Source organism: Theobroma umbraticum, unplaced genomic scaffold, assembly GCF_002168275.2.
Source record: "Theobroma umbraticum cultivar Fairchild unplaced genomic scaffold, ASM216827v3 scaffold_51.0, whole genome shotgun sequence".
Classification (NCBI taxonomy): Eukaryota; Viridiplantae; Streptophyta; class Magnoliopsida; order Malvales; family Malvaceae; genus Theobroma; species Theobroma umbraticum.
The window spans coordinates 4741718-4767452 of NW_018397260.1; the positions used below are offsets into that span (position 1 = coordinate 4741718).

The 25735-nt window shown below is 35.8% G+C and overlaps 4 protein-coding genes across 6 annotated transcripts in view; 2 read left to right on the plus strand and 2 right to left on the minus strand.

Annotated features, from left to right (window-relative positions):
- LOC110416218 (PHD finger family protein) overlaps positions 1-3736 on the plus strand; it is a 12421-nt gene extending 8685 nt beyond the window's left edge. The window contains exons 8-19 of one of the 2 annotated variants that reach the window (XM_021428123.2): positions 82-218; positions 306-548; positions 646-893; positions 975-1199; positions 1285-1506; positions 1596-1649; positions 1771-1836; positions 1971-2111; positions 2207-2260; positions 2391-2450; positions 2571-2969; positions 3069-3736. In XM_021428123.2, coding sequence (XP_021283798.1) covers positions 82-218; positions 306-548; positions 646-893; positions 975-1199; positions 1285-1506; positions 1596-1649; positions 1771-1836; positions 1971-2111; positions 2207-2260; positions 2391-2450; positions 2571-2969; positions 3069-3236 — 2017 coding nt within the window. In that variant the 3' untranslated portion in view covers positions 3237-3736. The remainder of the gene's footprint in view (positions 1-81; positions 219-305; positions 549-645; positions 894-974; positions 1200-1284; positions 1507-1595; positions 1650-1770; positions 1837-1970; positions 2112-2206; positions 2261-2390; positions 2451-2570; positions 2970-3068) is intronic. The other variant, XM_021428125.2, reaches the window with a different exon arrangement.
- A 2823-nt stretch (positions 3737-6559) lies between these two features.
- LOC110417059 (histone acetyltransferase of the MYST family 1) lies at positions 6560-12344 on the plus strand. Of its 2 annotated transcripts, none has more exons than XM_021429244.1 (9): positions 6560-6909; positions 7049-7137; positions 7239-7301; positions 7422-7631; positions 8682-8750; positions 9985-10146; positions 10545-10638; positions 11131-11273; positions 11929-12344. In XM_021429244.1, exons 1-9 carry the CDS (start codon positions 6609-6611, stop codon positions 12130-12132), a joined length of 1335 nt encoding a protein of 444 aa, XP_021284919.1. In that variant the 5' UTR covers positions 6560-6608; the 3' UTR covers positions 12133-12344. The 2 variants fall into 2 exon arrangements, with proteins under 2 accessions (XP_021284919.1, XP_021284920.1); XM_021429245.1 differs by having other exon boundaries at positions 7239-7298.
- A 1033-nt stretch (positions 12345-13377) lies between these two features.
- On the minus strand, positions 13378-15334 carry LOC110417001 (myotubularin-like protein). Its single transcript, XM_021429157.2, has 2 exons — positions 14499-15334; positions 13378-14277 (listed from the first exon to the last, which is right to left on the minus strand). Exon 1 carries the CDS (start codon positions 15140-15142, stop codon positions 14543-14545), a length of 600 nt encoding a protein of 199 aa, XP_021284832.1. The 5' UTR covers positions 15143-15334; the 3' UTR covers positions 13378-14277; positions 14499-14542.
- Positions 15335-20470: 5136 nt separating this feature from the next.
- LOC110417260 (vacuolar protein sorting-associated protein 9A-like) lies at positions 20471-24970 on the minus strand. Its single transcript, XM_021429515.1, has 5 exons — positions 24688-24970; positions 24180-24327; positions 23839-24009; positions 21875-22054; positions 20471-21776 (listed from the first exon to the last, which is right to left on the minus strand). Exons 1-5 carry the CDS (start codon positions 24777-24779, stop codon positions 20967-20969), a joined length of 1401 nt encoding a protein of 466 aa, XP_021285190.1. The 5' UTR covers positions 24780-24970; the 3' UTR covers positions 20471-20966.
- Positions 24971-25735: the final 765 nt, after the last annotated feature.

Sequence of the window (25735 nt, forward strand, 5' to 3'; positions counted from 1 at the left end):
TTTTTTTTTCCTTTTGTTGGTGTTTGTTTATAGTTCAGAGGAGTTTTTCCATCTGTTTTGACTAGATATTTTCTGTTGCAGAAGAACTGAAGAATTTTCTAATTTTTACATTCATCCCTATATACACAAGAAATTGCTGCAGATGCATAATGGGATGCTTTATAAGAACAGAGTAGGTGAGTTTGGAGGCAGAAAGGACAAATTAAATGAGTTTGGTGGTTAGTTTCATGTCCTTTTTAATGTTGCAGTTTCTTCTTTCTTTCTGCTTGTTGTTTTGGGTAGGTCTAACAAGTTCCACTTTGCAGGTGCAAGGGAAGGAGATCTCTCTCGCTTGGTGGCATCTCCTAATGCCAGTGTTTGCTGTAGTCATGAAAGCGAAAATTCAAAGTGCAATGACAAGAGTTGTTCATCTGATGATTCAGAGCGGTTGGTTAGGGCAAGGAAATCGGGAACTCTCAAATTTTCTCCAGAAGATGAAGTGGAAGGAGAAATTATTTATTATCAGCATAGATTACTGGGCAATGCAGTTGGAAGAAATTGTTTTACTGGTATTTACCTTTTTCTGCTCTAGGAGTCTTGTCTGTGTTGTTTCACTTTGATATATAACTGTATGACCTGCGTTTTTGTGCAATTTTTTCCTTGCAGATAATTTAGTTTCTAGGGTGGCTAAAAGTCTACCGCTGGAGGTCGAAGCAGCAAGGGGACAAAGATGGGATGCTGTGCTTGTTAACCGATATCTTTATGATCTAAGAGAAGCAAAGAAGCAAGGCAGGAAAGAGAGAAGACATAAGGAGGCACAGGCTGTGTTGGCTGCTGCAACTGCTGCTGCAGCTGCTTCTTCAAGGATTTCATCATTAAGGAAAGATGGCTTGGAAGATTCCAGTCACCAAGAGGTTATTCTCATGGATCCTTTTTCTATGAATTCTTCTATTGCCTCCACATAAGGATCTAATGTCAGTCTAACCCTTTCGCAGAATGTATTGAAGTTGAATGCTTCTGGTGGGAGGGCTGGCATTAACTATCAGCCAAGAGCAAAAGATGTACTCTCTAGGAATGTTGTCCCAAGGATTTCAACTGAAAAGTACTCTGATAATGTTCAATCAGTGTCAGATTTTTCTAAAGAACATCCTAGGTCATGTGACATCTGCAGGCGTTCTGAGACAGTGCTGAATCCTATTTTAGTCTGTTCTGGTTGCAAGGTTTTCTAGCCTGAAACAATGATCTTTTCCCCTTCATGGAAAATCTTACTTTTATGGAATTTTGATTTAGTCCTTCTGCTTACAGGTTGCAGTTCACTTGGATTGCTATCGCAATGTTAAAGAATCTACAGGTCCTTGGTGCTGTGAATTATGTGAAGAATTGCTTTCATCTAGATCCTCTGGAGCTGCATCTCTAAATTTTTGGGAGAAACCTTATCCTGCTGCTGAATGTGGTTTATGCGGTGGTACTACTGGTGCTTTTAGAAAATCTGTAGATGGTCAGTGGCTACATGCTTTTTGTGCTGAGGTGATTTATTCTGTCCTGTTGGTTAATTAATGTTTTGTCTCTTTCCAATGAAATGAATTGAAGTGATTTCTTGCCCTATTACTTTGTAGTGGGTTCTTGAATCAACATTCAGAAGGGGACAAGTAAATCCTGTAGAAGGAATGGTATGTGTGCATGTTAAGTCATTAGATGATTACTCTTTTTTGATAAGCCAAGTCATTAGTGAATTACTACTTGAAGAAAAATAGGTCTTATTTAAATTTGTTTTGTGGAATTGAATATCAGGAGACTGCTTCAAGAGGGGTTGACATTTGCTGTATTTGCCGTCGCAAGCATGGTGTGTGCATTAAGGTGAGGGTTATAATTGCTTCTTTCTTTTCTTTTTCTGAAAATTTTTTTGTTTTAATACTTAGGTTTTTAACTAGAAGGAGCTATTGCAATTAAGAGACTTTGTAGCTAAGCAGCTGAAGTTTTATTGTTTGCAGTGTAGTTATGGTCACTGTCAGACTACTTTTCATCCTTCCTGTGCTAGAAGTGCTGGCTTCTATATGAATGTGAAGCTTGTTGGTGGCAAATTGCAGCACAAGGCATATTGTGAAAAGCACAGTGTGGAGCAGAGAGCAAAGGTTTGAACACTTAAATGTTTGTTTTTAAAATTAGTGACTTGTTTTATTGTTGGTTATTTGTACTGTATTGTTTATCTGTTGAATAATTTCTGTAGGCTGAAACTCAGAAACATGGAATTGAGGAGTTGAAAAACATGAAACAAATTCGGGTAAGGGCATTCTGCCACGTTTTGGGGTTTGTTTAGAATTTGTGCTATATTCTAATTTGGTCTTATAATGTTTAGATTATTTTATGAACTGTGTAACCATTGAGTTTTTCCTGTGGATTTTCTTGTACAGGTTGAACTGGAGAGGTTACGCCTTCTTTGTGAAAGAATCATCAAACGTGAAAAATTGAAGGTAGTAGCTTTTCTTAATGGTTACTTTAACTCTATTGTTTTGCTGATGTGGCTGCTTCTGTTAGGCAGTTTTTCCATTTTTCATGATTAAATGTGAGAATGCGATTGTGAATGTTTGCAGAAGGAGTTGGTTGTTTGCTCACACGAAATACTAGCTTGCAAAAGAGATCATGTTAGTCGTTCAGTGCTTGTTCATAGTCCTTTTTTCCATCCGGATGTTAGCTCAGAATCTGCAACAACTTCTCTCAAGGGCCATACCGATGGTTACAAATCATGCAGTGAGGCGATGCGGTCAGATGATGTAACTGTGGACAGTACTCTTTCAGTTAAGCACCGAGTGAAGGTTCCTGTGTCTATGGACAATGATCAAAGGACTGATGACAGCTCCACTTCGCAGAGCCTTTTTGTTCGGAAGCCAACAGAGAGGGTGCCATTTTCCGGGAAGCAAATCCCTCATAGATATTCTCTTGCATCTCGTAATGGTTTGGATAATGCAGAATGGAACTCAAAATCAAGAAAGGTAGAATTCTATTTTTTGCATCAGCATTTTTTTCACTTGCATTCTCTCTCACAAGCAAAAAGGAATCTTGGCTGATGCTTGCCATGTTGTGAATCTCAGCCTATTGAAACATTTGAAAAGGAGTTGGTAATGACATCAGATGAAGCATCTATGAAGAATTCACGGTTACCCAAAGGATATTGTTATGTTCCTGTTGATTGTCTTCCTAAGGAGAAGCAGATCAGGCAGGATACTTGTTCTGATGGACAACTGGAGCATAATGGATAAAAGGAGGCTGAGTCAACACCCGGGTGTTCAATTGCCTAGTGAAGGGAGGGTGGCAGCCATATGTGCCCTTAATAGCTGCTTTCTGTGCGGAGGTGCCATGTTTATCGGATTATGAAGGCAGTACAACGGCAGAATCAATACCGAGATGGAGATGTGATTGGGGCCAGTGTCACCTTGATGATAGGGGAGCCACATTCTGGCTCGGGATGGGAAGTTTTGGCATCATTGTTGTATATTCATTGTGAGAGTAATTGTACAGTGGGTGAGGGATTATTGCATCATGTTTTGTCAGGGGGCTAGAAAATTCGTAGCGGTTGGGGACAGGAGATCTGCATATTGTAACACTATGTGAATGTGAGGAATTAAACACAAAAAAAAAAAAATTGGTGTTGCCTACTGTGCGTGCTCTGTATAGTTAGTATGTACATATTCTTTGAACATTTTAATCTGCAAAAGAAATCTTGCTCAAAAAAAGATTGATACAAGCATCTGAATCCAATTCTCCTCTGAGATTTCATCTTCTCTTATTGTGACTAGGTTAAAGTCGATTGATGGGAAGGAACCCTTTTTTTTTTTTCGAAGAACAGCAAATGCTGGCTTTACTGAATGCTTTAATATCCTCCCTGTTACGAGATTTTTGCATAACGTTACAAGAATTACAATAACTATGAGGGCAGAAAAGGGGGAAAGAGAAATTTCACGACAAAAACAGCATGAGTCCTTGATTCATCCCCTTGAATTCTGCTCTTAAGTATGCTTGCACTGTTATATCAAGACCAGATTCCTGGGAGCACGTAGTTTTCATCGGATCTCCTGTCCGTTGTAGAGAGTCAGATCTTAAACGTATGGGAATTGACAGCACCGGATCAGTCAGCTGGTAATTGTGGCTGGTTTCGCTAGACTTGCCCCGTGTGTCATATCGACAGCCCATTAAGTATGAAAATTAATTGCTCACCAGTGGCAGCAAATGAACTGGGACAGAGATGCAGCACAGTGTATAATTTGATATATTGATAGTGTAAAATTTTATACACTTTCTGGGCATCAGATGTCATCTTATTAAAAAATAAATTTAAATTTTTTAAGATTTAAATATAAATATTACTAATTTTAAAAAAATAAATAATCTTTTTATCTCTCTAACTTTCTCTTGCTCACTCTCTTCCCTTCCGCAACAATGTATTCAAAATCCTAAAAAGAATTTTAAATTTTTACAATAATATCTACTTTTCTTCTTAATTTAATTTTTAATATTTATTTCACTCTTCCATTTGAAATTACTTTCAAAATATAATAATAAATAATGAGATAAAATTTTTTATTTTTTCAGCAACAGTTGCCAGCAAAACAACCCAAAGCCCTAAAGAAATATAATTGTCTTCTTGGAATATCAATGCAACACGTGGTTCACAAAAGTTACCCAACCTGCAGCACACAAAAAATCTATAGGACTTAGCTTTCTTTCACTACCCAGAAAGTGCAAATTTCGTGAAGATTAAACAGGACGAAATAAAAATTTATTCACAACTTTCCTTTCAATTTATGAACAGATGAAACTCAAAAAATAATTTTAAACAAAAATAATTTTAAACAAAAATTCATTTTTCTTCTTTACAACGTAAGTATCACGAGGTTGAAATTTCATAATTATGTCAAAATGTCAAAAGTATTCGAAAAACCTCTTTTATTAGTTAAATAAAAGTGATAAATAAACAATTATAATATTTTAAAAATAGTAAATTAAAAAAATATTGAAATAAATATTATTTTTAAAATTTAAAATTAAGAATTTTAAAATTATAACAAGAGAAGAGAATAAGAAAAGAAGTGAATGGGTGAGATGGAAATAGAGAGAAAAAATTTGTTTTTGTTTTGTTTTTTAAATTATATTTATTTTTAAATTTCTTAAAATTTTAAATTTATTTTTTAGTGAAATGACATCATTTGATAACGTGAATAAAAATTATATATTACTAATGTATCAAATATAAATCTAAAATTATATATATATATATATATTTTTAAATTAAAAATACTTTTCATTAATTATACAATTGTCATATATAGCGTGATAATCAATATTAGACAAAGACAAACATCCCACCCCTTTTGTTTCTCCTCTTATGGATTTGAGCCTCGTTAAAACCCTTATCATAGTAAACCCGATAGGACAAACCTATGATAAGAAAAAAAGAGTACTCATCTATCATGGAATATTACAATCTCTTATATAAATCCGAATTACCCCTAATGTCTTAGACACATATTCCTATCATTATCAATAGCTTTCTGGATTAACACTAGTAATTCTGATAAATCTCTCCATTCTCTCACCTCATCCATCATTCTTTTAGCTACTTGGGCAATCGAATATGCTGTCCAATTGGTCTCTCTTGGGTAGAAATCAATAGATTGACAGTTTATCCTCTCCATCAATTATATATACTCTTTTTAAGTCTTTAAAATTAATATAATTTATTTTTTATTATTGTATTTAGTTATAAAAATTTCAAAATAAAACATTTTCATTTTTTAATATTTAATTATAAATTTACGTGAATTTATTAATTTTTAAAATAAATAAAACGTTTCAAATGGATGAATGACATTAACGGTAAAATGTAAAATATTAAAATTACCTTTCTTTCTTTTTACTTCTTTTTCACTATTTTCTTTTGTTTTCAGGCAAATCGGTGGCCCTTTGGGTCAACCACCCCTGTGGCCCCCACCCTCATGCTCCTTAGAGGAGTCGATGTGCGAATCTTGCTCTCCTCATGAGAGACGCACTCGCCCTTGGGGCGCGTCGGGGATAAGGGGCTGGGAGCTCGAGGGAGGGAGATCTAGCCAGAGTTGGATCTGGTGCTTCGGGGGGATAGGGTTTTTTTTTTTAATAGAAAAAATTAAAAATTAAAAATTATAACTTATATAATACATTAATTTTTAAAATTAATAAAAAATAAAATTATTTTTTCAACATTATCACGTCATCAATTTGATGAATATTTTAATAATATATAAACGGTTAAATTTATATATTTAACAATAAATATTATTTTAAAATAAATTATTTATTTTAAAAATTAATAAATTCGTCAAAATTATGACTGAAAATTAAGATAAAAGGTATTTTACTTAAAATTTAAATTACTAACAGTTTAGTTTGAGACAAAGACAAGGGGAGTGCAATAAAAATTAGAAAACAGTTATCATTCATCTCTCTCATCTCAGTCGTCTACGTAACGTATGGAATCAAATCAAAGGAAGCCCATGGGCCAAGGTCCAAAAATAATCTTCTTCCACCTTTTAGTATCCTCACGGCCACAATCTTGAGCCCACTCGAAGTCTGAAGCCTCTCGAACCGAAGCCACCGAAATGGGTTCCATGGACACACCGACGATTACAGAGAACGGTACAACTCAGTCTCACACAGCCGCGGCGGCGGCCGACGGCGAACAGAAGCCTTTGGCTTCTTCAAACGGCGCGCCAGCCGAGATGACGCTGGAGTCGGAGGCAACGAAAAAGAGGAGGGTGGGTATGCTACCTCTAGAGGTGGGTACTCGCGTGATGTGCCGGTGGAGGGATGGCAAGTATCATCCCGTCAAAGTCATCGAACGTCGTAAGGTGCATTACGGTGGACCCAATGATTACGAATATTATGTTCATTACACCGAGTGTAAGATCTTTAGTCTCGTTTAGGTTTTTTCTTTAAATTTCTTTTTTTGGGTTTTATGATTCCAATAAAATTTTAGAATTATTATGTTAGAAATGTTGAAAATTGATATTTTTTTGTTATAATAATATGGAATTGATAGTTAATAGGAGACTTGATGAGTGGGTGAAGCTTGAACAGCTTGATCTTGATTCAGTTGAGACTGTTGTTGATGAAAAGGTTGAAGACAAGGTAAACATTCATTCCCTCCGTGGAATCTTATATTTCTTTTTTGCCTCTCGTTATCTTTGAGGGTGTATTGATTGGAAGAACTTTGCCAATGAGGTTTTCAGGTAACAAGCTTAAAAATGACACGCCATCAAAAACGAAAGATAGATGAGACACATGTAGAGGTAGTAAGTAATCGTAAAACTTCCACTCAGTGATGTGCAAAAGTTGGTACTCATTTGAATTTCGTAAATGCCGCTGGCTTTGTGAATTCTATTATCTCTAATATGTTCTTTTCTGTTCTATAGGGTCATGAGGAGCTAGATGCTGCTAGTTTGCGCGAGCATGAGGAGTTCACAAAGGTAAAAAATATAGCGACCATAGAACTTGGAAGATATGAAATTGAGACGTGGTACTTCTCCCCCTTTCCACCAGAATACAATGACTCGTTGAAGTTGTACTTTTGTGAGTTTTGCCTCAACTTCATGAAACGCAAAGAGCAACTTCAAAGGCACATGGTGAGCTTTGCCTTAATATTGCAATAGTTTTTTTCTTTTCCTACAATACCCAGGGTTGCAATACCTTGTCAGATTTTAATTGTCCTCTATGTACTAGTTCTTTTCTAGCTTTGTAATCACCTTGTGTGGTCATACCATCCCGATTGGTTAAGAAGTTTTAAATGTAACTTTGGTTTCATATGTCATGAATCAAAGCTTGCTTCCTACATAGGGCAAATTGTTTTCTTTTGTACGTTTTGCTGGAAGTCAGTAAGGGACCCCTAACAAATCTTCTTTCTTCTGTATTCTTTTATGGAAGTCACTTAATGACCTTAGGTTTCACAAGGGACCCTGGACATCTTGTTGATGCTCTGATTAATTTGAGCAATGACAAACCCATCTTTATATTCACCCCTCTAGAACTATACTAATTATATAGGCGTAGAACCTTATGTCGAGGTTTAGATTTTCATCTATCTTTTTCACTCTTAATCCAATTGATTAAAGATAAAAGGAATTCATGCACATAGACAAGCTGGCTATTTTGCATTTTCATATAATTGAGCAAATCTATGGTCAAGTTTCACTATCCAAATTACCAGGTACTTAGTATATCCACCAGACTACAAGTGCGGAAAGTATAATTTTCCTTACTAAGCTGCAAGTGATTGATTCATGCATATGATGATTTTCAAATCTCTTTCATTTTGTTAAAGCATGAAAATGGCAAAAGCATTAATGGTGCTGACTGTTTATTCTTTTGTTCCTCCAGTTGTTTAGCTGCCTTAATGGTTGACAATTGTAATTGTGTTTTAAGATCAAGTTAAGGAAACAATAATCTTTTTCTCTTGATGTGTAATATATTAAATTGCATTTGCCGGCAGTGTACTTGCTTATCAGGAAAGTTTTATTTATGCCTGCATTTGTTGAATGAGTTAATTACTTTGGATATTGCTCCCTAGACAAAATCGTTTTTGATTTTTTTTCTAAACATGTCTATCTATGTGCACCTGCGTTACACAAATGGATGGAAGTAATATTAACTTTTTGTTATAATTTACAACACTGTAGAGAAAGTGCGATCTGAAGCATCCCCCTGGGGATGAGATATATCGAAGTGGTACGCTGTCAATGTTTGAGGTATGTTGTGGCATAGCTTTTAGCCTTTCACTGCTGTTACTTTTTTTCCCTATACTCAAAAAAGAGGAAGCAAGGGTGTCTTTCTTGGTGCTAATTAAGTAAAACTATGTGATTCTGGTTTTCTCCAACTCTATCTCATTGTTCATTCATAAAATTGTAACTTTTATAAGTTCAATTTTACGTGTCAATAATTAATGAAGCATATAATCATGGATTATCTTAAAGGATATTTTAAAAATAAGTTGTGTGCTTTGACCTAATCTATCCTATATATGAAAGTCAGCTATAGGCAAAGCCTGTGCTGAACCTGGGCCGTAGGATTTTTTAGATTTCCTTGGGGTATTACATTGTTTATGGCTTTGAGGGTATTTTGGAAAGAGCGGAGAGAGAAGAGATGTGAGAGAAACCGTCAAGGAAGGAGGAGAAAGGGGGTGGAGGGGCGAATTGGACCCCCAACCGCAGATCCGGCTGGTGAAGGGCTGGAATAGCCTTCCCGGTGTTGGATTGGTGCTGGGAGGGCCACATCTCCCCTTTCCAAAAGAAGAAAGAGATCAATCTTAGACCCCATGCGCAATTCGGCAGCAGCTGGGGCCAACCTGGCTTCAACTTCCAACTTGGAGTTGGCCCCCTTCTGGCTGGTGTTGGGTATGCGGGCAAGGAAGAAAAAGCTGAAGAAGAAGAAAAGAAAAGAAGAAGGAAAGAGAAGAAAAATAGGAAGCGGAGCAAAAAAAAAAAAGAAAAAGAAAAATGCCACTGTTGGCTGGAGAGAAAGAGGAAGGGAGAAAATGAAGATTAGGGTTTCTAATTATGTTGAAATACTTAGGCCCAACTCCAACTTCAGAAGAATTAAAGAACAAACCCAAACCTAATACAACAGAGAAATAAGGAGGAGAATTTTGTGAGGTATAATTTCCTTATGCTTTCCCACTGATTTATTATGTTAATTAGATCTCACCCAAAAATAATAATATTAATGGTGATATACACGTTTGAAGAAAAAGTAATATATATTTTATCAAAAAAAGTAGTTGACTGAAACCGCAACGAAGTGTGGGAAACATACTAGATATCTTTCTATTTGGCTTACAAGTGTAGAAATGCGTGTTACCATTTTTTTGCTTTTATCCTGGCTCGCATGTTGTATTTTTCTGTTACATGGCAAAATTCGTAGAATGCTACTGATCTTTAATCTTTGTTGACGTTCTTGTTCCTTCTATCAAATGTTTTGAAACAGGTTGATGGCAAAAAAAACAAAGTTTATGGGCAGAATCTTTGTTACTTGGCGAAGTTATTCCTTGACCACAAGACCCTTTATTATGATGTTGACCTGTTTCTGTTTTATGTTTTGTGTGAATGCGATGATCGAGGTTGCCATATGGTTGGATATTTTTCCAAGGTAACTTGTAGTGCAATTTTGTTGCTTATGATTTGATGCAGCATGGTATTATAATGAATCTCTATATGTTTGGGGCAGTTTTAATGCTTTGTAAGTGCGATTTACTAGTTATAGTGGCATGGGGTGCATGAGGCATTGCTTTTGACTTTGTTTGCTCAAATTAGAGGCTCACAAGTAGTAGAATTTGTTGTTTATCTCTGTGTATTTTGGGACTTTCAGTTGCTTATTCAACTCCTGGCATGTCTGGTAGAAGTTTGTGTAGTTTTGATATGTTAGGACTAGTGCTTAAAGTGTTGCTAATCTTTCTTTTTTGCCTTGTCATTGCTACCTTCCCTGTGTTTGAGACAGTGCTCCTCGACACAAACATCTTAGTAAGCATTTTGTCTCTGATCATGCAGGAAAAGCATTCTGAGGAATCCTATAATTTGGCATGTATCCTCACCCTTCCTCCTTATCAAAGGAAAGGCTATGGAAAGTTTTTAATTGCCTTCTGTAAGTTCCCTGCCTGCTATTTTATTTACTTATTTATTTTCTCTGGCTTATTGAATATGAATGGATCAGAATATGTGAGCTCTGCGTGTGTATGTGTGAGAGAGAGAGAGTGAGCAGAAAATGATGATGTTTAGTGAATTTGAGCATTAAATCTAAATGAGAATGTAACCTTCTCCTGCTAAGTTAGACTCTCAATATAACACCAATTTGGTTCTCTGAAATTGTTCTCAAGTTAACTAGAATCAAGAGTAGCTGCATGTTTATATCCAATATTGCTGTGGAGTACATCAAGTAATATGGCCTGTTAGTATCAGTGACCCTCACAACCTCCCTCCTAGGTTTCTGTCTTCTTAATACATAGCTACGCTCTAGTAGCATAGTATATCTCAAAAACAAATGCTTCTATGTTTAATTGGTGCTACCGTGCATTTCATCCTGTTGGTTATTTACTAATTAAACTTTGTTGCTTATATTGTCTCTGTTCTGGACCAGCATATGAACTTTCAAAGAAAGAAGGTAAAGTTGGCACACCTGAAAGACCACTGTCCGACCTAGGGCTGTTGAGCTACAGAGGGTACTGGACGAGGGTTCTTTTAGACATCTTGAAAAAGCATAAAGGAAATATCTCCATCAAGGTATTGCTGTCTGGAGCTATATAAAATATCTAGTGGTGCAGTAAATTTATGCAATTCGTGGTGCTTTGTTGTTATGAGAATGTATGTTCTTGCTGGGGAGGTGGTCAAGTTGAGTCAAGCCAACATTATAAAACACTTGAGTTCATGATCAAATTAAAATCAAGTTTGACTTGAAAGACTTGCTTTTTTTGTATAGCTACATATTAAATAATGGAATATAAAAGAATTAGCACTTCTCAAACTTGGTTTGCTCGACTACTCAAGCCACTTGAGTTTGTGCTTTGATTCTGCAGTCTACAGAATCTGAGTATGTTCTAGTTAAGCCTGAGCAGCTTGTGAACAGGCTTGCTTTCACTTCAGAATGGTGATCATGGGTGGGGCTCTAACCTTTAATTTAAAAATGAGCATCCTAAAATATCACTTGTACTGTAGTATATCTTCCATATGGAAATTAGAGAAAATGAAAATGAGGTAAAAGAGACATGCCTGAAATGATAGGTTTGAGGTGCCCTTGTGTTGGATTTAGCTGAATAACTGTCTCTGTTATGCAGTTTCTTTGAAAATTTTGGTTCATGCATGTGATATGAAGTCATTGCATTGCTGGTCATTGAGTTGTTAGTTATGACTATTTTCTACATGAATCTATTTTCTCCAGGAGCTGAGTGACATGACAGCTATAAAGGCAGAGGATATATTGACCACTCTTCAGAGTCTAGAACTGATTCAGTACAGGAAAGGGCAGCACGTTATCTGTGCAGATCCCAAGGTATTGGATCGTCATCTAAAAGCTGCTGGCCGTGGTGGTCTTGAGGTTGATGTTAGCAAATTGATCTGGACACCATACAAAGAACAGAATTGATGCTAAATGCTACTAACGAGTTTGTCTAACTAGTTGCTGTTTACTAGGAATTTGTAACTTCTCATGTTTGTATAAAATAGAGGTTAGAAATTAGTAACTTGCTCGTCCTGCTACCATGACGTGCTTTATTGCCTTGCCATCACATGCGATGACAAGCTAACTTGTATACGTGTTATACAAAGAGATACAATGTAATGACTCTTTTCCTGTTATGTTTCTCCACCTGCATTTGAGTCGCATCTCACCCTTTTAACTTGGGCTCGTGTCAAACTCATCTACCAAGCTATACTTTTTCTATCTCACTGGAAAGTTTTTCCGCTATGGATGTTTCTTGCTGTTACTGCTTGGATCTTTATCCCATATGGTTTCTTTCTTCCCTTTATTAATATTTTTCCATTATTGCTTTTAATGTTTTGGGTGGTGGAGGTGGGGGTGGGGCCATGAAACTTCCAAGTCTTGCATAGAAGAAAAGCTATAGCCAAAGGTAAAACTATTATTGGCACTTTGGCGTGCAAGCAACCATTGGTTAGAACATCAGGGACTATCCCTTTTTTTCAACAATTTTTATTGGTGTCCATCTTTAATTCGTGTGGCCTTCTGAATCTAAAGTATCAAACCATCTCAAGCAAGAGAAGGCATGTCTTTCCTTGAGCTACTACAGGCTCTGTTGGGAGCCGTACTGTGGAGTGGACGCATATGGAATGTCTAAGCGTTTGGTTTGGAGGTTAAAGAAAGCGCAGGTTTACCCCTAAAGAAGCATGTCCGAAGTTGAAATTTTCTTACGTCCTACCTTATTATGTACATATTATTAAAAGGTAGTGGTGAAGTTGGAAACATCTTGGAGAATTATTCACAATCTTAAGACTTTTGTGTACCCTTATTTGGTTTGAGATTGGGTTTCAAATCTTGAATTATCGTATGTATGTAAATATGTCCTTTTATCGATCTCTGCTGTCTTGTCCCTTTGGTTATGTTTGTCTCTCAATTTGTCAATGGATGTGAAAGAAAGTAGTTTCTTTTTGCTGAATTGAAAAGAAAAGAATAAAAAAAGGAATAATCCTTTGTATCTGGTAACATTACATAGTAATATATCTTGTTTGTCTACTAGATATCTCGTTGGGTTTAAGCAAAGCTTTATTAACTATTGGTCATAATCAAAGACCCAGTTTGATGTTAGGCATCCTAATCCTAGCAAACCAGTCCGGACTCTGGACTGTAGACGTGGCATCGGAGTCCACACTATTTAAGTGACTGGTGATCACAGATTTGTGTGTCGGCCCTAGCAGTGAAACCAGAATGGCCAATTAGCCATTAGTTTTAACAGTCAATTGGTGACAGGTGTGGCTTAATTCCAATTTTCACACCAGGATCACGGCATTGACTTCTCGGAACGTGCAAAGCACTGTTAACTTTTCGAGCAATTTTTGTGACAGACTCCCCTTGATTGCCTGCAGGAGGGGGGATTCGTTGGGACAAACATAAATGCAGCAGTTATTGGCTATATGTCCTTTCTCTGCCATTTATGATTTAGCAGTCTGCAGACAATAAACAGGCCAAGACTTCATCCACACTGGTCTTGCCCCAAAAGCTGACTGCACATGAAAGCCCCTTCTCAGTGTGTATGATTTTCTTAAAAAGTGAAAAGAGATGGTTATAGAATGAAAAAAATATTAATAAGAAAAAAGATACAACTCTCCCCAGAAAGATCACAGTTAAATCACCTCTTTCACTTTCACAATTCATTTCATATCTGAACATTTTATCTATTCTTTTGTTAAGTAATGGCTCGGGAACTTATCACAGATGTGGAAATTGCCAGAAACTGCCCATGCCTGTCCTTCTTAGTAAATGTTTTTCACCATAGAAAAATGTATGCTTTTTGTCTGGCAGTGTATGGTTGGGTTGGTACGTACATCACTCTTGACTATTCTGTATCATTCACAAATCCATTCCACATTGTTCGGTCCTCCCCATCAGTGTTATCCAAATGTTTTGCACTGGTCAAAGCCTCGCGCTTTTAGAATTCATCATTCACCCTTTTCCCCGCCCCTTATTCACTTTGAGCACCATCATGCTATCAGAAATGATTCGTGTGACAAAATTATCTGGAACAGAAACTTGATCTGACAAGCCCCAATGGATACTCTGTTGATTTTGGCATTCACATAACAACCGGCAAGAAAATACAGTGGTGGGGTCTATCAATAATTTTGGGAGATTAAAGCCTAAATCTTTGAACATTGATGAATAAAAATTCATATACATCTGCGATTAGCATCACCATAATTTGATGCCTCTCTTGAAATACATAAATGAAACAACAATCATCAAAATTGGAACTTTTAAACACAAATCATATACATTACCTATTCCATTATCTGATCTTGTAGTGTATTTTTTCTGGCTCGTATCAGACTGTGGTTGGTTCTTGATGTCTGTTCAGTTGTACCTGTTGAAGCTGTAAGCTTTTCAATGCAACCCCACGTGATCTCCTCTGCCAAAGGGTATCTCCATCTTCTTTATCACCTTGTTTTGGCACTCTCTTGATCACAGGCAAAGGGGGATCCATGTTTTCGATGTTGATTGAAGCAGAATTCTCTTTTCCATCATCATTCTTGGGCCGGCTTGTACCATTCAGTAACACCTCTTTTCTTCTGCAACTGGTGGTGGTAGTATTTGTGGTGGTGGCAGGGCTACCAGTTAAATTCTTGCCAGAAAACAGCTTCTTGAGCTTGAGGTACTTGATACTGTTATTGGAGCTATTCTTGGTGGTGATGGTGAGTTTGTGAGAAGCAGGGAACCCAACGATCCTGTTGTTCCTCTTGACTTGTCCCATGCAACTGATCTTCGGAGACAAAGGGTCATCAGAGAAAGAGGCAGACCGGTCTTGCCATTTGGGGAGAGCCACGTCTTTAATGGATGGTTTTGAACACAACATTGGCAAGAAAGTTCCCTTGGGATGCAGATGCATGTTGTGATGGTGAAGATGTTGATTGTACCCATTTCCCATATATGCCAGCTTCTAGTCTTCCCGTAAGAAAGTAGGAAAGAAAATGGATGCCACCAAGGAAAGAAAAGAAGATTGAAATGAGAGAAGGAGATGAACAGAGGAGGAGAAGGCTTTTGAAGACGTTTTTAAGGGGACGGGTTGAGTTTGTCTAGTCCTCATTGGTGGGGGATGGGTAGAGTTTGTCAAACACGAACAAAGTGTCGTACTTTTTGCAAGGTTCCCCTATCATTTATTATTATAATAATAAACTCCAAGTTTGGTGCTTACTTAGTCTTTCAAAGACTGTCACTAAAGAACACAAGAGGACAAAATAGAAGTGGGTTACTCCCTCGTCTCACCTTTGAAGCTTGCTTTGTGGGTTTACATAAGTTCCTTCACACGCGTGAACAGGACCATTATTTTGGTTTCTTGGGGACTGGTAAGCATGCTGTAAATTCAAGAAAGCTGCCTACTCCTCACAATTATTCTTAGGTCCCAACCCGAGCCCCAACCCCAACCCGCCTTCTCAAGGAACCACCAAATCACCAATCCAATTATGCCAACTCCACAACCTACTGATTGTACATCATGTGCCGACCCTCTTTCGTTTCCTTGACTTGAGGTCCATGGGGGTTTGCCGATTTCAAGCTCCAGCCATAGTTTTACATCCCTACGATAATCTTATTTACTTTTATTTTTGTGGTTTTAGGACTCCTTTTTTTTAATTTAATTTTGATAAAAATAATAATAATAATTTAAAACGATATGATACTCTCAATGATAACATATTAAAAAAAAAGATATTTTTCATTCGTTTTTATTCTAAATTTTTCGAGCTGATAAAATTCAAATTTCTTTAACTTTTTAAATGATCTTTAAAGTGTTGCGTTTTCCCCGGAAGAAAAAAAGAAATAAATAAAAAGTAGTGAAACTCGAATTCAATTTAATAATAGAATAAATTGGTGGTCAAGATTCTAAATCTCTGTTCCATTTCCTTGCATCATCTCAGGTTGTTTTTAATACATGCGAAACACATAGATTTTATAGCTGATGCTTCTTTAATTTGGATCAACATTAAAATTGAGTCAAAGAGACCACTAGGAATAATGCAACGTGTAACATGTGGTAGGTTAAGGGTTTACTTTACTAGCTTACAGTTACAAATAAATATTTTAATTACAATTACATTTATATACATATATCATATATCAAATTCATTGAATAAAACAATTAATTAAACAAATAAAATGAACCTTAAATTTAAAAGTTTCAAAATCTGAAAAAAGCCTATTAAACACCGATTAATCAGCACTAAAACACCCAATTTGTCATTTGTCTCGTATTTATGTTTTACTTAAAAAAGATTTATATAAAGGACATGTAATTAAAAATTAAATATTTGTAAATTTATTAACAAAATATTGACTCATTTAATAAAATCGTATGTCTTGACGTAAATAGTTTGAACTTGAAGTTTCACTCATTATTTATCTTGATATTTTTTTTTTTCAAAAAGAAAGTATTTCTCAATATTTACTGTCCAAAATCAAGAGTAAAAAATTATCATTATTTAATTAATCTCCTTTTTGGCCCAGGGTGGGTGGGATCCACATTTATTTCTTTTTAATTCATTTCTCTCTACTTTCGATATGGCGGTTACCTGCCCAACATCTCACTGAACACGCTGAGTTGGTGCCGCCAGAGAAATGTTTGAGTATCTACCACCGTCGACATGCAGCTGAATCTGATCAATTAAAAAAATTATCCCACGTGTACTGAGCCGATCATATTTGCAGAGGCTAGAGAGGAGGAGAACCGTACACGTGGGGATGATCTGTGGAGAGGAGGAAAGATAAAAAAGGTAGTCAGATGTAGATGTTTGCAGCTCAGCCAACACACCATGTATTCCCGCATGTGGAAGGCACGTGAAAGTTGGACTTGCTTAGTACTACTACCTTTGTTTGCCTTACATGAGATGGAGAGTTCTATTTTTAAAGGGAGAAAAAGGGCTATCAATTTACACTAAAATTAAGAAATATCGTTATACACTCAATAATAATATTTTTTATTTTTAATTACAGTTTTGGATAAACAGTGCTTATAGATATTTGTTAAAGTTAATTAAAATATTATTTTTAGAAAATACTTTTAGTATTAAATTAAAAATAATTTATTAGTTTATAATTTTTTTTTATAAATACCACTTTAGTCAATGTTCATAAACACTCTCTAAAGTGTTTTTATTAAATTTTTTAATTCTTTAAGACTACTGATATAATTTAAATTCTTATAACTTTTTTTTATAAGATATTAATTTCGAGAAAAATAGATTCTAACTTAACATTTTAAGTTGAAGATACATCCACTTTATCATCAAATAAGGGAAAGAAAAAGGACGTTAATTATTTCTATTTTGGCTAACCGTAAGGTACGTGGGTTAAAGTTGAAAGCATGGTCCTACTTCTAACATTTGCATACCCAATATATAAAAAAGTGTTAAGGATTAGGCAATGGAAGGGGAACAAGACGAAAATGGTGATGAAAGCTCAAATGGCAAATAGAGCTGGAGTTAGTAGAAGTAGCTAGCTAGCAAAGGAAGGTACCTGAACATATTGCATTCACAGATTGCCTTAATCTTGAAAGACATGCTTGTCTGTGACCCACCATTTCTCCTATTCGATCCATGCTCCCTGCATGTGATAAATTATTGAAAGTTCATAAATAATTGTTGCTAAACCTTATACATTGTCTTCTTCTTTGATTCTCTTTACTCTCTCTAGTCTCTCCCTCTGCCGTATGAAAATATATATAGTTATATTAAAAAGAAGGGTTTAGGGAAGCACGAGAAAAGTAGGGAAAGCGAGGAGGAGGAGCTAGCTGATCTGCCTGGCCAGAGACAGCCTGGGTAAAGTCATATTAAAGATTGGCCCATATATTAGATAGCTTGGTTTTAGTCATATTTGTGTTTGCAGGTTGTCGTACATTCAATATTTCTTTGTCATATTTTATGTTTTGTTGTATCAGCTATACATGGAAGCCTCCTGGCAAGAAAAACAGGGAAATCCCATGATTTTTTTGCAATTATCTCATTGGCTTCATCTTGTTCACTCCAGTGGCTGGAGCAGCATGTCCCCAGGAGGAAAGATCCTGCGTACAGCTACTGTTTAGTACAAGAACAAAGGCAGGGGTCAGCGGTGAGATAAAAAAATGAAAGGGCGGAAAAATGGCTTGGCCTTTTTTACGTACGATTTTGGAAAAAGGCCAAAAGAAAGGATGAGGCTGCTGTGAGAGGGATAAAGCTGAGGTCAAGTATGAGCTGTTATGATTTTGGCAAATAATCTACACCCTTTTTCATACTCAAGCTCTTGATGCATTTTCAAGGTAAAATGCCGATAATCAATAGAAGGACATCCCACTTTTTATTTATAATGTATAAACTGAAATTGAGGTCTATATACATGGCAAGTCAACTCCTATTGAGGAAGAGGGTAACTTACTGGTATATGTCGGTCAGAAATTAGTTGGAAACCGGCCCAAAGCTAACCAGCTTAAAAAGCACGAGTTCGGCAGTAATAAATTAAAATAATAAATTTTTACTATACGATTTCAACTTTATCGTTTGGATTGTTTTACATTCCGTATTTCAAATGCTTCCGTACCTTTTAAAATTAATAAAAGAAAATTCTAAGTCTATTTAAATTCACAATGATTATTAACAAAATAAAATATTTTAATTTAATAAATTGAAAATAGAAAAGATTTATAGCATAAGGTTTTGTATCCATCTTTTTTTCTAGTAATGCACTAATAAAGAGAGGCGTTGGTGGTGCAAATGTAGACAATGTAGTGGTGGAATTAATCCTTGCAAACTCATTGGTGGTAAACTAAATAATACTAATATTTTGCCAGGTTTATTAATAAGGTAAATAATAGGCTGACCCTTTTTTTGGCTCATCGCTGAATAAAATCACAGGTTTAGTCATTGCTTATTCCCGTGAAGTTCAAAATACATACCAGGTCAAGGTTTCTCTAAATCTCTATTCTTCACCTGAAAAGATTTCTATATTCCTTACTGTGTTGAAAGTTTCAGTTATTTTTGATTGAGCCCAAGTACATTAAACGAGTCAAAGAGACCACGACAAACAATAACATAACATATTAAGTGGAATTTCGTTTACAAATAATCAAATGATCCGCAAGGACTGGCAATTATACATATGTAAACAAAAAATTAAAAAAATCAGTTTGCGAAACAAAATTAATTAATAGTAAATAGTTGTGATTATGGTTAGGATTGTATGTTTGTATTTGTCACTGTCGGATTATATTTATCTGAAGGGAAAATGTTATGAAAATGTCAAATAGTTATGAAGATCATGATTATCTGTTTTTTTTTTTTGGGTAAGTTTGTGCCCATGGTTCTTAAAATAATGAGGGTAGAGATGAAAAGGTAAAAGCTGAATAATGATAAGAGGCTGAGTAAGTGGAAATAAGGCAAGCTACCTCCATGTAGCATTGCCAGAGATTGCCTACATAATGGAAGACATGCTTATCTGTTACCGTTACCCTCTATTTCACATAACCCATCTGTACAGCAATACAAAAGAACTAATAATTATAATAATAAAATATTAAAAATTTGGTGTCTAATTTTAAATTTCCGTGCATGTCTGTCTTGTCTCGGACTATATGATAACTGATATGACACATGGGAAAATGATATATCTGGCAAGAGACAGCCCAGAACCAGTCCAACAAAGTTGGCCCAAATCTAGAAAATTACACACCGTATGGTATGTGTAATACTTGGCTTAGGTTTATTCTGATTGTTGGTTGTCTCGCTGTTATTTCTGTCATTTCAATAGGGTTCTATCAGTTACTCACATTGGAAATCTGGAGGCAACAAAAAGAAAAATTTTTGCAATTTTCTAATTTACATGGTTTTGTGTGAAAGGAACAATTTGCAAATTTCCAAACAGAAAAGGTAAATGGTGAGAGATTACTTGATACAAACTTCTTGGTGTTTTAGAATGGAAAATTTTAGTCAATTTTTTTTTTTTTTTGATTTGGGGAAGGGAAGATTCAAACTCTTATCTCTATGATCAAAGAATACCAGCCTTGTCTTTGAACCAAACGATTAGATGTATTTAGTCGAAGAATTAAAATCAAAAGAGAACAGGGAGAATCCAACATTTGATTTGGACTCAAATATCTATAATAATGTGGCAACTCACCATTTCCATCTTAGGGATGGGGCAAGGTGTATTCCATCCACACAGAAGAGTTTGAAGAGAATAAAGACACCAATCCAATGATTTACTTGCCCTTCGATAGCAGGAAACCAGGAAACAAAGTCAAACTATGAGTCAAGAATATAATTCTCCAATGTTCAATGTATCTATATATTTCAGTAAATTATCAAGTGCGGCATCATTGGCATATAAATCAAAAGGTCGCCACACCTTGCTTCAAAACAGAACTTCCAAGTTTATAGCTTCCTACTTATCACAATGGACCATAATATAGTGTACAAAGATGTCACAAGAATCTCACCTGTCATGCATGTATGCTGGAACTAGGCTTTGATGAGTCGAATCTGGGCAGTTACTGCAAAACTTCCATTTATAACTTCACCCCTCCTTGGCTTTTCTCTCTTTAGACAGCAAAATAGTCTCTCATTTAAGTTCAAAATAAAAAAAGATGGTCTTATGACAGCACCTTTTGATTTGAACTCATGACAGCATTCCATTCACCACATAAAGGGGAACAAAAAGGCCCCAGTGACTTGGTTACTGCAGCATTTGAAAGGGCAACATACTCCAGAAAACATCTTCCCAATCAGCTATTATTCAGAGGTGTCATCATGGTTGTCTTTTGAGGGTGGAACTACCTCATCCTTTGAGAAATCAGATTCAATATTTTCTTGGTTAGAAACTCTATTTGGACCATCATCCACTGTATCAGTATCTTTTTGCAACCCAATATTCTGTTCTAACACTCTATTCTCTGCAGATTCCTTCACTGTTTCGACATGGTGATGGACTTGAGCTAGCGATCCGGATGAAGGAAAAGTTGCAGAACCACCACCCGATCCTTTCAAAAGACAAATATACTTGAACACAAGTTGCTTATAGTTATTTAGCAGGTCTTCCACATCACTGATTGTCAAGTCACCCGCATGAGCAAACAAGTATGGGTAATCCCGAAAAACCTTGCTCCTCTGATCCTCCTTCAAAAGCATAGCTGCCCCTCTATTCTCCAACTCTGAGATTGATGGAATTTTAGTGATTGATGACTGATTTTCCTTATTTGAAGGTTTTGTTTCTGAAGATTTAGGTCGTACTGAGTGGTCCTCCATAAGATTTTCATGTCCGGATTCAGTAGATTCTCTGGGATCATGTCCAGCAATTTGGTCAATTTGACTGGAAAGACCATCCACATCTGTTGAAAGGCCAGACAGAAGAGCTCGAGCAAACTCCATGTTCTTCTCAAACTCAGTTTCTTCGATTGAAAGCGCTTTTGCATCAATACTCGAGATAAAAGACTCCGCAGAGAGCATGTTTGTGAAAAAATAGGCTGCTTCAGCAACTAATCGAGATTGACGTCTATAACGTTGTATATACAACAAATTTGAGTGCAGCTGTGGAGGATTTGCCTACATAAAAATTTAATGAGAAGAATATTTTCTTAATTGTTTTTGCAATGGTGGGAGGATCAACTACAAACTAATCCTGCACATATTACTAGTCTTACCTTTATGGTAACATAAATCAAGACAGGAAGAAATTCATCTGCTCCAGGAGGATTCTCGTTTGAAGCAAGTGAAGCATTAAGCAATAAATTATTGATAACCTTGCAACAATTGAGGATACAAACAAGCTTGTCTCTTGGAGCCTTGTACATATTGATTTTTTGTAACTCTTTCTGTGCAAGCTGGCAACATAAGGAAGTATAGATTCAGGGGAAAAACTAAAAGGTAGAATAGTTATAGTGAGGCATCCAAACTTCCTAACCATATCAAGTAGGAGCTTCATTGATTAAAAACTTTATCAGAAATATCCTAAAGCCATAATCAAACTGGACTGAAATGTTGGGATATTTCTTGCAAATGATATATGTATGTTCTTGAAACAACAAAGAGTAAAGGACGTAAATAAGGTAGGCTCAACTGCCCAATAGTTAGTAAAGCAAAAGCTAAATGCAAGACAGTATAATAATTAGGAGTATCAAATTAAAAAGGCAGAAATTATTACAACTAGTTTGGTCATTATCATGATGACAAGCTCATTGAACATTTTGGTGGGGGAAAGACATTGTAGACAGTTCACAATAAAGAGCTGGTTAACACCAAGACTGGTCATTTATAGTGAACAAAAACCAATATCTACATCACTCTCAGCCTGTCTTGCTGATAAAATTCAGCTATAGCAACCTGTTTGGAGTTAGAGAGAAAAGCTAGATGACCAGCTTCCAAAAACACTGAATTCCAGTTGCTGTTCTTATGCTGACAATATTTCCGAGGACAACATTCTATAAAAGCAGCATAATAAGCCTGGACCTTCAGCTTTCAATTAACAAATTACATCGATAGAGTCTACACAATTATCAGTACAACAAAAATTTTAGTCACAACCAACTGCAGCTTCGAGTACTGTAACAAAGTGAGCTACATGACAAAATAAGTTCACTGTTGCTTAAGATGATATCATTGTTCACTGTTGCTTAAGACGATTTTATTGGTCGCATGAAGCTCCCAAACAAGGAGGATATTTTATATAGCGTGGAGCAAAACTAAAAACATTAGAGGTATCAAACAAGATGAGGAAACAGCTACATATGGTTACATAATAAGCATCTTCAAGTATTGACAAGCATCGATGGTTATGGTTTTGCTTCTGTACAATATCTAAAATTTAAATCAGCATATGTTCAACATGACATGAACCAGATCAGCTCTCACGTAAAAATAGATTAATGTAGCAAAGTATTGCCAATGTTATCAAGGCACAAGGCCTCAGAGTATTAGAAAACCACTACATGAGTGCACGGTCCTCATTTGATCATGTCATGGGAGAATTTTACAATGAATTCAAGTCAAATTTAGACTTCTCCCCTAAGCTGGGAGTAAGGCATAAAAGGATCTGCCACATCAGATGGCTTAGACAGGATCTTTTGAGCTCAAATAAGGGCTGAATTAAGGAAAATAAATTCTCTATGAAGAGATGTTCCTACCAATGAGATGTTCTTTCCTTCCCAGGTGAGGATTTTTGCTCTCAGAGAATCCATCTTCCTGCCTTCCTTAGACAAATTTCCGAAATATGATGATACCTATCAGCATTCCATCCTTGGAAGCATCTAATAAACATGTTATTCTTTTTGTTGGTTTCACCAAGATGTACCTCTGATTGCTATTTGAGAAACCAAGGAGCTTCTTATTAACTAGGGGTTTACTCCTGATTTCTAGATAAAACCATCAATTCTTATCTTCAAAGGGACCCAACACCTAGATATGTTTGATTCTTTCCAGTTAATATTCTAATCATTTCACTATTTGCAAAGAAGATATAAAAGTCTACCGTAAAAAATGTCCAAAGGGTTCTTCCATTAGCATGCCAAACATGACAAAAATAGTTCAAAGAGCCAACATATTCAGAAGGTGAAGTTTACTACATACTGCAAAAAGGAAATTGCTTGAAACATAAAATCCCACGACTTACCAGCCAAGATGTCTCATTCTGAAAGGCCGGTTTAATATCCAAATTCTCAGGCCGAACAAATTGCTGAATAAGAGCCATCTTCTCAGAAAGTTGCTCATCATGTTTTACATCATCTGGAAGTGAAGCAAACACACGGGTAAATAACTTGGTCATAACATACTTCTCCAGTCCCTGTGTTTGGAAAAGAAAAAGGTAAATGCATCAATACTGGAAAAGATTTTTCCTTTTCTTAGAAGAAATTGCGTAAAAATAGAAATAAAGATAAGTAATTTAGTGGATAAAGCATGTAGACCAGAACCTGACAGGACAAAAATGCAAAATAAGTAGTATGAGTGACTTACTTCACCAGCACTGTCCAGCTCCTCCTCGGAGCATCCAGCCCAAAGCGGATGTGCTCGAAAAGCAGCTTCCATGTTGGCAAGGAACGCCTGTACAGCAGCACTATCCCTTTCCGGATCAGGAGCATTGTTTGAGAACGAAACTATGAAACTGCAATACAGCGACAACTCAAGCTCAAAAGTCAAAAACACGGAACTGATTGCCTCAAGAAAGAATCAAACTATTCCTTCCAAAAAAAGAAACATACCAATCCTTCCTCTAGTAAAATTAAGCTGCATTTGGCAATGAATTTAAAAAGAACAATCTCAGGTTCCCCATTTTTAGCTTACATATTGAGAATTTTACTTGAATTTCAAGCAATCAACTATAAAAATCGATCAAATAAACATTCATTACATCACTTCCGATTAATCACAAATCACGTTCTATCTTAAGTCTTTATCTACATTTAAAGGTGAGCTTTTAGGGGGAAAAAAAAGAAAGAAAGGCAGCAATTAAAGATTGATAGACCTTTTGATGGATTTGACGAAATCAGCAGCGGTAGGCTGGCGCATGCGCTCTAGAAAATCCTGCAATCCTAAGAAAACATCGGCGTTCTCCATTTGGCTGACCACCGTCTGATCGTTTGACAATTTCTGAGCTCACGTTGATTAGCGACGAGACTTGAGAGACAGAGAGCTTTTGCCTAAGAGAAGTCCTTTTTAGAGTGAACGGTGCGTGATAGAAGATGCAGCTGCTGTTGGAGACAAACAGAAAAGTTACAGCCATTAATTTTTTTTTAAAAAAAATAATTGGAAATGTATAAAATGGAATTAAATTATGCCGTGTCTCTGCTGTGAGGTTATTAACCATTCCGTTCGCGGCTCGGGCCATCTTGCTCTTCGTCCGCCTATTAATTACGGCCCGTTTCAGGAAGAGCCAGAGAGAATCTTTCTAGAAAACGTGGGTTAAATCTCCTCAAGCCCAAATCATAGTCCAACACCCATTAACTCGATTCATCAATATTTATTAATTAAGTATTATTGAATTATTATTCTATAAATCATTGTCGTTTATTATTTAATAATTAACTAATTGCAAATATTAAATAGAAATTACAAACATTTGCTAAAAGATGAAATTTTAAAAAAAAATCTTATAATTAATGTATTTTGTTCTTAAATTTGATAAAAATAAAATATTAAAATAAAAAATATATTTTAAAATAAAATTTTAACTAATCTTCGAAAGGGTTGATAGGCATGTGTTAGCCGAATTCTTAATTAATTTATTAATTTTTATAAATATACTATAATAAAATGTGTTAATTTTATAATTTCACTCCTAAAATTTGAAAATTTATATGGTTTTCATCTTTTTGTTAATGATTGTATAATTTAATGATCAGATGTGGAATTCAAATTTTTGAAATTTCTTTAAAATAAAAAATAATCTTTTGATTAACTTTTTCAATAACTTGGGTTCAAGATTGTATCTTGACGACTTGATAATATAAAAGGTCTTTATTAAACGACCCCGGATTGATAAAAATTGATTATTTGCTACCTTTTGTAAAGTG